Source organism: Manis javanica, chromosome 4, assembly GCF_040802235.1.
Source record: "Manis javanica isolate MJ-LG chromosome 4, MJ_LKY, whole genome shotgun sequence".
Lineage (NCBI taxonomy): Eukaryota > Metazoa > Chordata > Mammalia > Pholidota > Manidae > Manis > Manis javanica.
In genome coordinates this window covers 55,698,123-55,714,018 of record NC_133159.1, presented here as the reverse complement: position 1 = coordinate 55,714,018, position 15,896 = coordinate 55,698,123, and the positions used below count along the sequence as shown (strand labels likewise).

Genomic DNA, 15,896 nt, shown 5'->3' with positions numbered 1-15,896 from the left:
TTCCTAAAAAAGGCTACTTTGTGCTGTTTGTTAGGGTGCACGGATTAAACTGCTAGTACTGGGTTTCTGCAAACCGAAGATTTATGAAGGTGCTCCAATGGCTAACAAGCGCAGACACCTAGGCCACCAAAGGGCATTTTAGTAACTACCTCATCAAGGCTATGATGACTGGAAAATGAATCCTCCTCCCATAAAGTAACAAAAAGCACTGTGAATGTTTAAACAGCTCAAAGGTGACTTACTCATCTTTAAGAAAATTCCCTTCAGATTTCAGGTAGAAACAACAAGTGAAGATGTCAAGCAAAACAGCAAGCACCAATAACATAGCCCATGCGAGGAGGACTGTGCAGCAGCTGCGCCTGGAAGCCTCCATTGAAAGAATAAAGGTAGGAAGCCTTGATGAGGTTAGATGTGTTTTCTAGTCAGTTCTGCTCTCTGAAGGCAGGGTCACACACATTTCAGAGAAGGAAAGTGCACACTTAGTGCAGCTTGGTACCAGGATGTTCCTAGAGCAAGCTGTGAGTCTCAGAATCCTAACTTTCATTTCTACTGGCATGAGCCTCTCTGGACAGAAAACCTAAAACTGTGACAGGATTTCTTGAGGACCTACCACAGTCAAATCCTGTGATGTCTACATTGGGGACAGGTTCCAGATGGACCTTATAAACACCCTCTGGAATTTTATTAAGTATTCTAGAAGTATCAGTACAGCTGCGGTAGCCGTGCATAATAAGTCAACAATTGGGGGCTCCTTTTTAGGAGAATGCAGCTTTTTAATTGTGTGGGGACTTTAATGACCACATTCTGCACCGAAGGTAAGTAATGCCAGACTTAGTTGAGATCTGGAAGAAACCAGAAGGCATTTGTTAGGTCATCTGACTTGACATCTTTTCTGCTTCCAAATCCGAAGGGTGGACTAGGCTGTGAGTGCCCTGGAATGTTGTAATGCTGTTTCTTAGAAACTGAAACAGTCACCTGATAAATTCCTCTGGGCTGGGAGACAGCTGCCTGTCTCCAAAATATGAGACCTCTCATGCAGTATTTGACAGGACTCAGCAGCCCTGTGCTCCTTGCCCGGGGACAGTGATCTGATTATTCCAAGGGATCTCCCACCCAGACTTTTCTGCACATATCTTAGCATTATCCATCTTTAACTCATGTCAGAGGAAGGCACTGCATCTTCCCTTGCTGGTTTTGTCCCATTTTATTTCTCCAGCCCAATCTTTAACAGTAAAATCTTGAAGTTCTCCTAGAACTTGACTCTCTTGACTCTCAAAGTTTGGGCTCCAAGCACATAATTCAGTTCTTAAACTCTGTTATGCATTCCATTCGATTTTTTATTGAACAGAAACTAAGATAAAATCTTCCCTTAATTCACATACTCCTCCTCCCCACACTTGTTGAGAAATTTCAAACCTACAGAGGAGTTCTAACAATACCCATATAACTCTACCAGGATTCACCAATTGTTAATATTTTTGCCACATTTTCTCTCTCTCTCTTTTTCTGTCCATACATACACACAACACTTTTTTTTTCTTAGAATCACTCAAAACTTGTTTACAGACATCATGGCTCTTTAGCCCTAAATACTTCACCACCTATCTCCTCAATTCAAGGGCATTCTTCTTCATAACCACAGTACAATTATAACATTCAGGATCATTTAATAATATTACCTAACACAAAGCCCATTTTTGAAGAATCCAGGCCACTCAGTTTGCAGAATGGCCCTCACCTTGGCTGCAAGTAGATTCCAGTTAAATGCTTTGGCAGGAATGCCAGCTAGCTGGTGGTATGTCCTAGTGTGCTCACATCAGGAGACACAAGGTCAGTGTGATCGTTTGGTTAAGGAAGGCTATAACTGCCAGATTTCTGCAGCTAGAAGTACCTTTATCCCTTTGCAACTAACAAATAAACTTTGAGACTGGTTAGCCTGTTCTCCATCAGTCTTCCACACAACAAGTGAGCATTCAAATACACTTTGAAAGTTTGTAAATAAAGCATTTTCTTTCTTGTTTGTTTGCTTTGGTTTGTCTACATGTCAGGTTTCAAAGGCGTCAGCAGACCTCATGTCCTACTGTGAGGAGCATGCCAGGAGTGACCCGTTGCTGATAGGGATACCAACTTCAGAAAACCCTTTCAAGGATAAAAAAACTTGCATCATCTTATAGAGGAATAGTGAAATGGTTCCTTGCCTCTTCTCAACGAAGCAAATTATGAGCAGCTCCTTGAAGAGATTTACCTTCAGCTTGTTTGGTAACCACTGCTAATAACTAAAAAGCTCTTATCTTGGAATCATGGACTCTGAAGTCTTTATTTTCCAAGTTGTCCTTTCTCTAAAATACCCTTTACTGATTTAATACAGAATAACAATCTTGTTTTCCGTTTGATAACTATGGTGGCATATTGGGTGACTGCTTAAGGAAAGTTGGCCTGGGTCTTTAAAAAACAGAATTATATACTTTTAAATATATAAATGATCCAGTTATGTCAAAACACTAAATTATCTAAGCACCTGTCTAGATTTAAATCCTAAAAACTTTATATTACAGTATGTTCTTAAGAGGGGTGTGCCAACCTGTACAGTATATATGGGTAAGGAGTGTTTTGTGTATATATATATTTGTCTTTGTATATACACATATTCTATATTAAAATTAAAATTTCTCCCTTTGCATACCATCACTTCCTCAACTCCAGAAGTTATACCTTTATCTTGAGCTGTGTGTAGGTAGAGTAAAAACCTCTTTCATTTAGTTACTGTACACAAAGTAAAGAATGTCGTAAAGATTGTATTTGTTGTAATCAAGTAATGATATCATCTCTCCCCTCTTGAAAGCTTATTGACTGCTGAGGCTACAATAAACTGTGCCAATTAAAAATTTAAAAACAAACTGAAGTTTTTATAAGAAGATTTTAATTTTAATACCTTTTATAATATGAAGTATTAGTTCCTGAGGGGCCCCTGGGGCTTCAGAGACCCTGAGTCTAGGAAAGGGGAGCCCCTTGCAGGGGATACTGGCAGCTGTGCCCCCAGGGCTCACATTCTCAGCCCCAAAATGTCTACCAGAACAAATGGAATAAGAGAGTGCACACTAGCCCAGCCACAAGAGGAACAGTGTGACAACCAGCTGCTCTTATTGGCTAATTCTTTCTCTCCCTGCCTTCCCTTTACCTTTTGTATCTTGCTGGAACATCTATTTTGAAAGGTAACAGTCACCTCCCTTCCCCTCCCCAGTCTCAAGTGGGTAGAACATGGTGGGTAAGAAACATACAAAAGCCATGAAGGTACTGACAGTGTCAGTGTCATCCCTACCTTGTGCACAAACCATCCAAGAGAGGCCCCCACAGAGGGGCTTGGATTCAGTGGTACTACCTGGGCCCAAGGGTTCCAGCAACTGGGCTTTCGGTTCCTTGGTTTTCCTCTGGGCATGAATATAGCCCTCACAGCTTCCGATTTCCTTTGGAGATCCCAAAGAATCTCCTGTGGCCAGAGGGTATTTTATCATCAAAGAGGAAGTGAGGATACTTTTTAAAAAAATGCTCACGTAAGGGCCTCAACCATAGACTAGACCTTTGACATTTTAATTCATTCTCAGTACATTAAAAATAACTACTCATAAAGGATTTTAAAGTTACCCTAAAAAATTATTCAACCCCCAAAAGGAATTATGTACAAGTTTTGCCTGGTTCTGTACATTCTTGCCTTGCATGCAAACCCCTTTTAAAATCTAACATCTGGGTTTTGAGTATTATGCTGGTTGTGGATACAAATGCAGTACTATTTTTTAAAACAGCTCAAATATCTTCAGTATTTCTCCAAGTCACCTATCTGTTCAGCATTGTGAACTGCCCTCACTTTTCCAAGATTATGTGAAAATCATACCATTGCCCTTAACCTCTGTCATCTACCCTTGGTTCTGCAATATGCCCAGTTCCTAAGTAAATTATAGCCACCTGTTTAGGAGAAAGAAAGATTTTACCTTTCAAAAGGTGAAATTTGAAATGTACACTAAAGAGACAACTTGATATTTATTGCTTCACTTAAGGAGACTTTTTAAAATAAGTATATTTTTCTACTCACAGTTTCAAAACACTTAATCTTATTTTCACTCTGATTTTTAACATCTTTTCTTTAAATATTTATAATGTAGCTTGTTATTAAAATATTTTCATGAAATTACTTTTGTTATACTGTTGTGTGCACATTTTTGGTAGCAAGGATAGTTTATTCTTTAGTATTAAAACATATTCTCTTATCTAACAGAAAACAGATATGTTTTCCTATATACTTGTTAATATGCTTGTGAATGGTCTTGAGGTCCCAAGAGATTTCATTTTATTTTTGCTGGCCAGATATCATACAGGCTATGAGTAAAAATGTCATGTAACTTCCTAAGCAGGTGTAGGGCAAGTTCAAGAAAAGGGAAATCAAATCCTTTGATGCTGGACCCAAGGGGAAAATATTGTAGCTAAATGTAGATTTACATATAACTAGGTCTGTGTGAGAAAATGTATGTATACATATATATGATATGAAGAAGTCACTTTTATTTATCAGGTTTTATTCTACTTATTAAGCCACCATTTAATTGTTCTGCAGCAGCTGGTTTATGATAAAGGTGGACAAATGCCCAATGTGTGTTGTTTTTTCCAGCTACCACTATAATGATGCACCAATCACATATATACATGCAACTTCTTGGCATTATATCTCTGAAGCTATTTAAATATGTTCACTATTCTTTGTCTTCAGTGCTGCTTCATTAACAGTGATTTCTTTTTTGTTGTTCTATCTTTATTAATTCCTCATAAATCTGTCCAATTGAGGCCTCAGGACCATGGTAAGATATGCAAGACAAAATTTTATGACTCCAAGGTATTTTATAGAAACACTTTTTAAAAATAAAACACATATACTAGGTGGTTCACAAGCTATAGGTTGTAGCTGCTTTTCTTTTTTTCCCCCAAAAAGAATCAGGTTTTTACATTTCCATACCTTATTAAAATGAAAAGTGCCATACTTATCTTTTAAAAGACCTAATTTGCTGTCTCTTTGTTTGGACTGTTTTTGTACTTTACTAATCTTGGAACTATCAGAAAAAAAATTATACAAATGATTTAGTAATTTTGAGGCATAGGTTAGTTTAGATAGTGGAGGATGTGCCAAACTTTCTCTTCAGATGCCTTTGCTCAACCAATTTACAGTTCAAATAGTGTCATCTGAACGGTTACTCTTAGTTTGTGTTTAAGAACTTATATTGGCCCAAGAAGTGAATTATAGTACATGTCAGTCCTTTATCAATAAAATAAATACATTGCCAGAGTGTGTAATGAATTGTATTGATTTCTTTTATGGTAGATCTGTATAGGAAAAAATATACTGAAGCAAATAGAATTACATGTAGATTAAAATAGAGTACTTACTTAAAGTTGGGTGGCCTGGGTCTTAGCCCTGGATCATTTTGTAGCCAGTCCTGTGTCCCTGTGTTGTGTGACTTTGGACAAGGCACTTCATCTCTCTGGACCTACATTTCACCATCTAAAACAAGGGGCTTTAAGTAGATGATGGCTGATATTCCTCCCTGCTCTCGGCTGCCTCAGTCCATTGGCCTACCCCTTTACTGGTCCTGCCAACATGTTGGTGCTATAAGCTGCTTCAAATATTACGTTGGTTTATCTGTTGTGTAAGCTCATTTAATAGCTTATGAAAGGCCTTTTTGTTACATGTTTTTTTTCTAGTTTTATGGATATTACTGTAATAATGTCTTATTCTTAGCCTTGTAACTATAAACATTCTCTTGATCTTTCAGTAAATTCACATTTGATATATAGTTGAGGGGATTGTATTATTTTATAACATTCTTTGGCTACTCATCTGTCCAGCATCTTATTAACCTAAACACTGTGATCATCATTTGGAAATCTATCCTATGGAAAAAATAAAAGCATTTACTTCACAGCTCATGTGTTCACAGATTTAAAAGAAGTTTCATTAAAGCACCGTTGCTCTCTTTAATGGGTCCATGCCTCATTGTATCATCCTACCCGAGTTCTGCTCAATAAATAATAGAACACCATTCTCTTCCCCTGTTCTTTCTTTCAGTTAACATTTTCTGAGCACCTGCTGAGAGCTGGACATTGAACATCAGGCTCTAATGACACTCCAGTGGATAAGACTCACAGGGGCCCATGAGAAGCTCACAGTCTAGAGCAAAGGAGGGTGGGGAATGACAGATACACAAACTAATAATTAGACTACCATGTGAGAAGTGTCAAAATCAAGTGAACACACAGTGCTGTGAGAACGCAGAGGAAGGAGGGACTGGCTCCACACCAGGGAAGTCTGAGAAGGCTTCCAAGGGAGGTGATGTCTGAGGGGGGTCTGGAGATAGGAAAGGCTGGATGTGTGGGAATAAAGCCTTGAGAAAAACGATAGGAGGAGGAAAGTGGGCTGAGAGCTAGGTGCGAGCATCTCCCGTACTACCTGTTGATCCTGCAAGCAACAGGAAGGCAGAGAGGTCTTTGAGGAGGAGTGGTGTAATGACTCCATGCGGGGAGGGCTGTTTCCCATCCCCGGAAACATAAGGAACGGAAAGCTCATTAGACCACCGTGAGTCACATTCACTGCGCGTTTGCCGAAGGTACCCTGCCTCGTCCTCCATCCCTTTCCCCAAGGCTGGGATTCCCACACAGAGGAAGGGAAGACAACATCCTTCAGCAAGGGAGAAAAGACAACCAGTGAGCACCTGCTGAAGGGCTGGGCAGCTACAGAGATGGCCCCTGCTTCTGAGAACCAGTACTCACACTAAAAAGGCAGGAGCAAGATAGTCACCTCTTTCTAGGACAGGACTAAGGAATTGAGGTACTTTGGTCATGAAAAATAAACATCACATGACAAGTACTTTCACTGGTTCAGACCAAGTTACCAGAAGTTCCTGTGACTTTCAGTGGAAGACGATTATACTGGGGGAATGGCAGATGGGACTGGGTAGGGGTTGAGTTTGAAAGAAGGTAAGGGGAGGGAGTGTATGAGGCTGAAAAGGGCAGACTGTAAGTAAACATGGCAGAGGATGTATATTCATAACAAAGCACTGAAACCTGCAGGGAATGCTGGGAGCTTAGTGTGGAGATACATGTCATATGGCCTTCCAACTCGCCTGGACATGAGCTGTGTGCTCAGCTTATTTACAAGAGGGTCAAGTACACATAGACACTGGATACCACTGTAAGCCTTCCTTGTGTGGGGCTAGGTAGACAGTCTTTTGAGCATTTCTCCCTCCTGCCCTCCCTATTCCTAGGTTCGCAAACTTTTGGCTTATAGCTTTGGCTGTTGGTAGAACTTGGCCCCACCCTCAGCTATAGCTGTCTTTGCACAGCTTGGCACGGCTGTCGCCTTTAGCATGTTTTCAGAGCATGGCCCTACCTGCTGCTGTACCCTTTACATGACTGTAAGGAGCAAACTACCTTTCCCTTCAGAGGGGCCCTTCTGTTGTCCAATTACTGTCCTCTTATCTATGTCATTCACATCTTTAAGGCCATTTTGTTATAGGCCAGCCCTGGGCAAACATGTATGGTTGGTCTCAGGAATCCTCACTTCAACTTTGAATATCAATTTTTTCAGAAATCAAAATTTATTTTTTTGCCCTGGAGGAAAATTCAGTTCAAATAAATTCATTCTAAAATGCTAATGACTGACTATATTGGCCTATAGAAAGCCATTGGCACTATAAAATAGGACATGGAGAGAGCAGTTCTTAGCACAAAGGAGTGGAAGTTAACTGTAGTTTTTGGCATCAGAATTTTACACAGGAAGCATTTATATACCCTATAAATCCTAGGTAATCTATTAAAGAAAGTGACTGAAGTGGTTGAGACACATAATGGTAAGATCCCAGGTTTAGAAGTCTAAGAAATTCACAACCAAAACATCTATGTCTGCTCCATAGATCTAGTCACAGCCCCATCCCTCCACACACACACACACACACACACACACACACACACACACACCGTTTAGTGACAGAACTTCTTTCCACGACAAGACCTTAAATCTGGTCCTTACATAGGACATTAACCATGAGACAGCTCAAGAACCCTGTGGATCCGTAGGTTGCATGGAGGTTGGGGATGGGGGCCAGGCCCAGGGCAGCTACTCACTGAAAAAACACAGCCAGTGGTACCTGTTCTATGTCAAGCACTGAGAGACATCATGAACATCCCCTGGGATCAGGGTAAGGATAACCTTAAAGTAAAAGTTGGCAGGTGAGACTTAAGTAGTACACAAATTAATTTGTTTTACTCACTGTATATTTTTATATGTACTAGGAAAACTACAACGAGCACAAGTTGTGATGCAATGTTTCCTCTAAGATAGATTTAAGTAAAAAGTTATAGCTTTAAAAATATAAGTATATAATACCACAGCTTGTACTTGGGTATGGCAAAAATCATAAAGGAGCCTTCCAGTTCCTCAAAAGACTAGCGCCCCTTTGGAGAATCATATGTGCCACAGAATGTTTCTACTTTGAACCTTGAAACATTTGCCCATGGCTAGTAATTAGAATTGCTTTGTTTTAAAGAATCCCTTTTACATCTGACATTGATGAAGCACATTTCATTATGGGCCATGTAACATCTGTCGATATTTCCAGACATCTGTGCAAGGCACTGGGGAGAGAAGGGACCCAACATGGTCACCAGGCTGGGCACTTCGCATGTGGTCTCCCATTGACACCTCATAAGAACTCGTTAAAGGAAAGTCGATGTTATTTAAGCTCAACCTACAGATGAGGAACTGAGGCTCAGAGAAGTTAAGACAGTTGCACAGGATCCTACACTAAAAGTTGAGTGCCGATTCTAAGTTCATGCATCTATGTCCAGCAGACTCTACAGCCCATGGACTTTATTCATATCTGCAGTGTGGTTTGAAAAAGGGGGTGGAGAGTGGGGACTTGGGGAATTTGTTTAAATTAATCAAGTAAGGAAAGATGGGCAAGTAAGTTCTTCAATAATGCCTTGGGCCTTAAATAAGAATAAACAGTACTATGTTCCAGGCACTTACTATGGCCAGGTACTGTTCCCAGCATTTTGTCTATTCATGTAATTCTCACAACAAGCTGATGAGGTAGCAACTACTATTATCCCTATTTTACACAGGGGGAAATGAAAATTGGAGAGATCCAAAAGCGTATTTGATACACTTTTCAAGAACACTGCATTTGTCATGAGTAGTTAATATGACCTAAGAAAGGACACATGTCATGGAATCAGAAACTGTAGGTTCTAGTCTGACTACTAATTTGCCATGCAGCCTTAGGACCTTTATGACTTCTGGTGCTTTTTCCAAAAAAGGATCTATTTTTAGAAAAGGGTTTAGGCTAGGTAATTATTAACATTTCTTCTAGCATTTAATTTTACACAAATTTGAGAGAGGAGAGCAATCCACTTTGGGTTGCTTTTTGCCATCTCCATGTTGAGTTGTTTTACATTTTCCTCCTTACTTTGAAATCAGAAGAACCAAAGTCTAGAATATGGGGTCAAAGAAGGGTATGTGGGTTTGCTCTGTATAATTATAGGTATTTAAAAGATATTTAAAGAATTGCTTTCTGATACTTAAGCTACTGACTCATCAGCAGGACTGGAAAGAATTTTTAAGGAAAAATGAATTGTAGAAAGGTACTTTGTATATAGGCAATTAATAGAATCAAGTATGCAAAGTTCCTCAACAGAGTGTCAACAACACCTTATGAGTTTATAAAACATAGCTAGGAAAATAAAAATAACCCACTCAAACATTAATGTGAGTGACAGAGCATTTGGCTTTTAGAAGCAGGACAAAGAGGAATCCATTAATATGTTGAGCTCCTACTAGGAATGTAGTAGCTCCTATTAGCACTGTGCTAAGTATGTACTAGGAAAAACCCAGGAAAGACAAGGATCTTTCAGGATAGTGGGGGGCCAATGTGGGGGAAGGCAGTAGGAGGTAAGCAGATAAATTACTATGCAATGTGGTAAATGCTTTTTAATAAGTTGCTCTGCCTGATTGAATCAAAAAAAGTTTCACAGAGAAGGTAATTTATCAGTTGGGCCTTGAAGTATTAAGTAAGAGTTTGCTAATGAAGACTAGAGAAAGGATATTCTCAGCAATGAAAACTGGGTGCAAATACACTAAGTTCTAAGGCAGTCTAGTGTGTCAGGGCAATACCCATACACAGGTCTGTGGGGAAGAAAATATTGACGGGGCTGGGAGGGAAATTTGGGCTGCATCAAAGGCTGAGTTTGTACTGATTACATAGACCAGGGCAGTAAGTTAGCAGAGATTTTTAAGCAGAGTCTTGACATGATAACCACTGTTTTCATAAAGATAATTAGAATGAACAAGGAGAAAAAACTAGTGGAGAGAAACTAATAGTAGTGTTTTTAATCTCTGCTGAGCCCCCGGTGGCACTTCATAGTCCTTTTATTACTCCTGTTCAACTCCTCCATTCCAAACTTTTATCACCCACCTCAACCCCCCATATTTATCTCTGTCCCACTGTGCAAATAATCCTGCCTTATCCGTAAAAAAAAAAAAAGGTTGGTGCCATTTGGCCTGAATTCTTAAAACTTCAGACTTCTTCCCTCATCCAAATTATCTTCCATCAGACACACCAGTACAAAGGCCAAGCCCTCCAGCTATTCCCTAAGACCTTACCCTCTTCTCCCCTTTTATCAACATTTTCCAGAGTGGTTCTCTTCCCACCCTCCCATCTTCTCATTTGGCTGCAATCAAGCTTGTCCTCCCACCGTAGCAATGAAACTGATTTCACGCAGTAAAATGGCCAGTGAACTCCAAATTTCCAAATTCAATGGAGCCTTTCAGTCTCTGCTTCAAGGACCCCTCTAACAGTGTGAATAAAAGTTTCTCTTTTGTAAGCTCACTATTCTGTACCACCAGCTTCTAGAACAGCAAACTCTCCTTTTCCCCTTCGGTCTGCTCCTCTGTCTGCCCCCTAAAAATCTCACCTTCCATCCCAAGTCTCTAGCATGGGCCCTCTGCTCCTCTGCTTACTTTACCCACTCTTGGAGAAGTCATCCACTCTCAGGTCACTGTATGTGGAGGATTCCCAAACCAAAATATCTGGCCCATCTTTTGTATGAGCATCAGACCTACCTATGCTCCTGGGCATTTTTAGCAGATAGTCACACAAAGACCTGAAACAGCAGACTAAACCCCTCTCCCCTCCCTCAAATCTAATTGGTAGCAATATTATCACTGAATTGCCCTAGCTGGAAACCTGAAAGGCACTCAAGAATTCCCCCTCACTCCTTACATCTGAGCCCCAATCTTGACTATTTCATGTCCCAGATATTTCTCAAATCCATCCCTGATAGTCCTCATCAACTACAAATTCAGTTCCATGACTGAACTACTGCAAAAGCCTCCTGTCTGGACCCCAGCCTCCATGGTTGCTCCTGGCATCAGGGTAACCAACTGTCTCAGTTTACTTGGGACTGTCCCAGGTTTAGCTTTGAAAACCTCGCATCCCAGAAATCCCTGAGTCCGAGTTGCTCACCCTACTTCTAGTTGCAAATGAAACTAGCTTAAGCACATGCCTGAAAAGCCATGGACCTCGCTTCAGGTAGAGCTGAATTCAGCTTTCATTGAAAATCTCTGCTTTCATTTTCATATCTGCCCTTTTCTCCTGAATGGACTTATTCTCTGTGAGGCAGGCAGGCTATTAGTAACCCCAGACTCATCCATCAGCTTTAGAACACTGGAATGAGTCTCGTCTCTTCCTGAATAGCTCAGGAAGATCTGACTGGCCCAGTGCAGTCACATACCTATCCCCAGACTAACTGCTGTGGCCAGGAGGATTGGCCAGCCCTATATTAGAATCTTTGCTTGAGGCTGGGGTGAGGGGTGCTAACAAAAATGTTCACAGAAGAGGAAGGGGTTCAGGACAGATAAGTCAATGAACAGCTGTCCCTGTACAATACATGCCCCTCAAATCCCACCCAGCACACCGGCCTGGGCAACTGAATCCATCTGAGGAGAGTGAGCTGTAGAGCACTCCAATTTGACTATCTTATTTTTCTACCTAAAGTCCTCAGAGCCCTCCCACTGCTTGCAGGACAAAGTCCATGCTCCTTAGAAGAGCATACAAGGCTCTCTATGATCTGGTCTGTGTCTGTCTTTTTAGCTTGCCTTTCCCCACTACCTTCCTTAACACTTAATCCTCTAGCAAACACCACAGACCAAGCATCCCTCATGTGCCACACCTCACGTCCCTAAGTAACTCCTCACCAAGCTGCCAGGCAAGGTTCAAGCATCTCCCTTTCCTGGAAGGCTTCCTCACCACCCTCCTTACAACCACCACCACCACCACCACCACCACCACCACCACCACACACACACACACACACCCGCGACTTGCCTGACACTACACTGACTTGAAAATTATTTGCATGTCTGTCAGCTTCCTATTCTAGACTGCAGGTAAAAACTTCCTCATAATCATCTTTATATAACAAGTTCTAGCAGAGTACTTGGCACATAGTATGTGCCCAGTCTTTGATTTTAAACGGAAACTGTTCTAATAATCCAAATGAGCAAAAAAGAACCAAATAAATGAATAGAAATGGGGAGGAGAAACTAGACTAGTGGCGATTAACATAATTTAATTGGCTACCATCTTTCCACATTCAGTTTTGTGGGCTATATAGCTTACTAGGGTTTTTTTCACTTAAATCATCCTCTAATTTGCAAACATAGAATAATTACATAGACTACATATATTACATACAAAATTACCCATTCGTGGGAAATGTAATTATCATTAGTTTACACAGAGTATTTCCAAGAACTGAGCTAAGTGCCTTCTACATACGGTTTCCTTCAATCCTTAGAACAAAGCAATGATATAAGGCTTGTTTGTTTTGCCATTTTATAGAAGTAACTGAGGCATAGAGAAGTTACATTTACTCTCCCAAGTTCTAACTAGAATCCAGGATGCAAGCCCAGGTCTTTTAGGCCATAGAAGCCGGTGATCCATAACTGCTTTACTCCTACTCTTTATTTTTTGCTAGTTCTGTCCGTAACAGTTGCACAAAGAAGTAAAATGAAATCCGAAGTCTCTTCTCCACATGAGCTTTCTTGCAGAGTGATTATTTTGATGATTGTAATATGATTACCATATGGTGATATTATCAGGTGTTGAGTGGTAATAATAAGAAAATTTACTGCTTCTCTGCATAATAAGTTCTTTCTCAGACACTTAACTGTAGAAAATGCATTCGCTTAAAAGCACCCAAGACACAAAAAATACTTTACCTGTAATGAGGTTCTCAGATGAAAGAGAAAAATTCTTAGATTTCTCTCCTCCTGTTTTCTGTCTCCTTTAGTTTTCCTAAGGTTCTGTCCCACTTACTGGATCAGTAAAAGATTAGATGCAATTAGTTTCATCCTGCCCCAGGCCAACCTCTGCTGTCTCACAGGCCTCTTTGAGAGAGAGCTCTGGCATACAGAGGACTAAGTTCACAGCAATTTTCAGGAATTCTGATTCTTTCCCTTCCTTGCCCTGTGACTTTGCAGGTATCTCTTGACATCTCTGAGCCTCAGTTGTTTTGGCAAAGCATTGAACAAATTAACAAATGTGGAAGTATGTTATAAGCGAGAAAGTGCTAAGATATAAAACTCAGAACTCTGCTCACTTCCCAGTTTCCTACCTTGTGCCTGACATTGAACAGTTGTCCTTGTACAGTAACAGGCTGTTTTCACCATGCTGGTCAGCTTCTTCCTTGACTTGTCCCCCATGTCCGGTGCTGTCTGGCCCAAAACAGGTCTGCTGGTCAGCCAGTTCAAGGCACCACTCAGAGCCTTTTGTGGACTCTCCCAACTTTTGTGATCCTTGAAACATGTGGTAGAGTAGTAAATTCTAACTGTATCCCCAGGTAGCAAGTTGTTCTGGTTATATCTCTTCCCTGGGAATCTCTTCAATCTTTACGGAGAAATGTGTATTCCTCAGCTCCTGGTAGGCTGACATCAGAGAGACTGGAAAATGATGAAGTAAAAGGCTCTTCTTCCCTTTTTCACCTCCCCTGAGATTTGTAAAGCATGCTTCTGCTGAATTCCAGCTGGAAGAACTCCAAGAGCACGTGTAGAATTTCTCAGATTTCCCTGATAATAAGAATTACCTGAAATACTTGTTAAAAAAATAAATTGAGCCTTATCCCAGCCCCACTTAATCCAAAGTGCCTGGGAAGGGGTGTTAAAGCTGTATTTCTAACACCCCCAAGTCTTTATTATCTTCAGAACAATTCAAGAAATTCTGATAATGCAAACATTCATTTTACACAGGAAGATTCTGAGCCCCAGACTGAGAGAGGTTAATTTTTGGGGGGTAGAGGGTGGACCTCACATGCCTTAAAGGATTAGAAAGGGAAGCCTGAGTGAGACCAGAAGTCTTGAGTTAACACATAGGTGGGGGTGAAGTCTGTTGCTAGCTGGAATCCCTACCTAAAAGGGAGGAGGTGCCTTTCATCTCCAGCCAATTGCTGCCACATACAGCAAATTTTTAAAAGACAATAGAAATCAAGATTTTTCTAAGAAATTTCTCTCATGTTTAAATGTGACTAATTTTTAAACTTTTTTAAACATTGTGTAAGCCAAATTTCTTTTGGCTACTAGTTTCCAGACTCACATTAGGACTTTGTGAGCCATAGTTGCATCTTTCCTTGCCTCTTTCATGGTAGTGATAGCATCTGGCCTCTTCTCTGCTTTAACAGTTACTTTTAAATGGCTTTCTATCACCTAATGAGAAAATAAGCTGGCTTGCAGGGTCCTTCATGGTCTGGTTCTCACCACTTTTCCCACTTCACCACTGTCACGGGAGAATATGGATTCTAGAGCCAAGAAGCCTCAGTTTGCATCTTGGATTAGCACCTAGCATTCAATAGTCAATTAAGTAATTTGTGCAGTTTGCAAAATACAATGCTAGCTTCTGATCAAAGTTTACCACCTTTTCTTGCATGCATCCCCATGTGCCCCCCAGATTCCCACCCTTAAAACTCCCATAGAAGTTCTCTGGGCCTTTCTTCTGTTACTGGGCACCTTTTACTTTGGGTTATATCTATCGATGTACATGTCCCATTGCTTTTATTAAACTGCAAACCCCTGGGCCAGATATAGCTAATGTTTTTGTAGACTTCCGTACAACCAGTGTAGTCTCTTGCCTATAGTAGTCCTCACTAAATATTTCTTGGTGGTCTTCATTAATACAACCTCTTCAGAGTTTCTTACATTTATCTAAATACTGTTAAAAAGAAAAAAAAAAGACAACTCAATTTGAGGGACACTAGCCTTGTGTTAAATCATGCCATTGAGAGTTTTGTTCTTTAAAAGGAAACAAATCTCACTGCTTGCAGACCTGTACCACATATCAAAGAATAAAATTTAACCTGTAGTTGAAAATTGAGGAAACAATGGTTTCACAAGGGTTATACAATAAGGTATTTCAAAAGATGCTTTGGAAATGCTTCCAGTTGACAGTATACAAATGTTTTTTCCTAGAAATGAATTTTTTTTTCTTTATTTGAGAAATATTATATGTATTATAGGAGATTAGCTTTCTTCATGAGTCCTTTCAAAATAGAAGTTTAACTTGCTGAGGGCCTTGGTTAGTTGTAAAAAGGAGGAGGCAATGCTGAAGTGAAGATCCCAGTGGAAAAAAGTAGGTATTTTCCACATACAACACACCTTTATGTAGATGAGGGGATTTTTGTTCCTGTTGTGACATTTCCACCACCTACTTGCAATAAGTAGGTTTAATGGCATTTAAAACAACAACTGAAGAATATTAACATCAGTTAGAGGTAGAAGCTATCCAGGTAATTGCACACTCCTTTACAAT

The 15,896-nt window shown here is 40.3% G+C and overlaps 1 protein-coding gene across 2 annotated transcripts in view; it reads left to right on the top strand.

The window, feature by feature from the left end:
* Nucleotides 1-2,298, top strand: part of GNG12 (G protein subunit gamma 12) — a 123,647-nt gene extending 121,349 nt beyond the window's left edge. For both annotated transcript variants that reach the window (XM_037024347.2, XM_037024346.2), the window contains exons 3-4: nucleotides 268-386; nucleotides 2,049-2,298. In XM_037024347.2, the coding sequence (XP_036880242.1) occupies nucleotides 294-386; nucleotides 2,049-2,174 (219 nt within the window). In that variant the 5' untranslated portion in view covers nucleotides 268-293 and the 3' untranslated portion in view covers nucleotides 2,175-2,298. The remainder of the gene's footprint in view (nucleotides 1-267; nucleotides 387-2,048) is intronic.
* The last annotated feature ends 13,598 nt before the right edge of the window (nucleotides 2,299-15,896 follow it).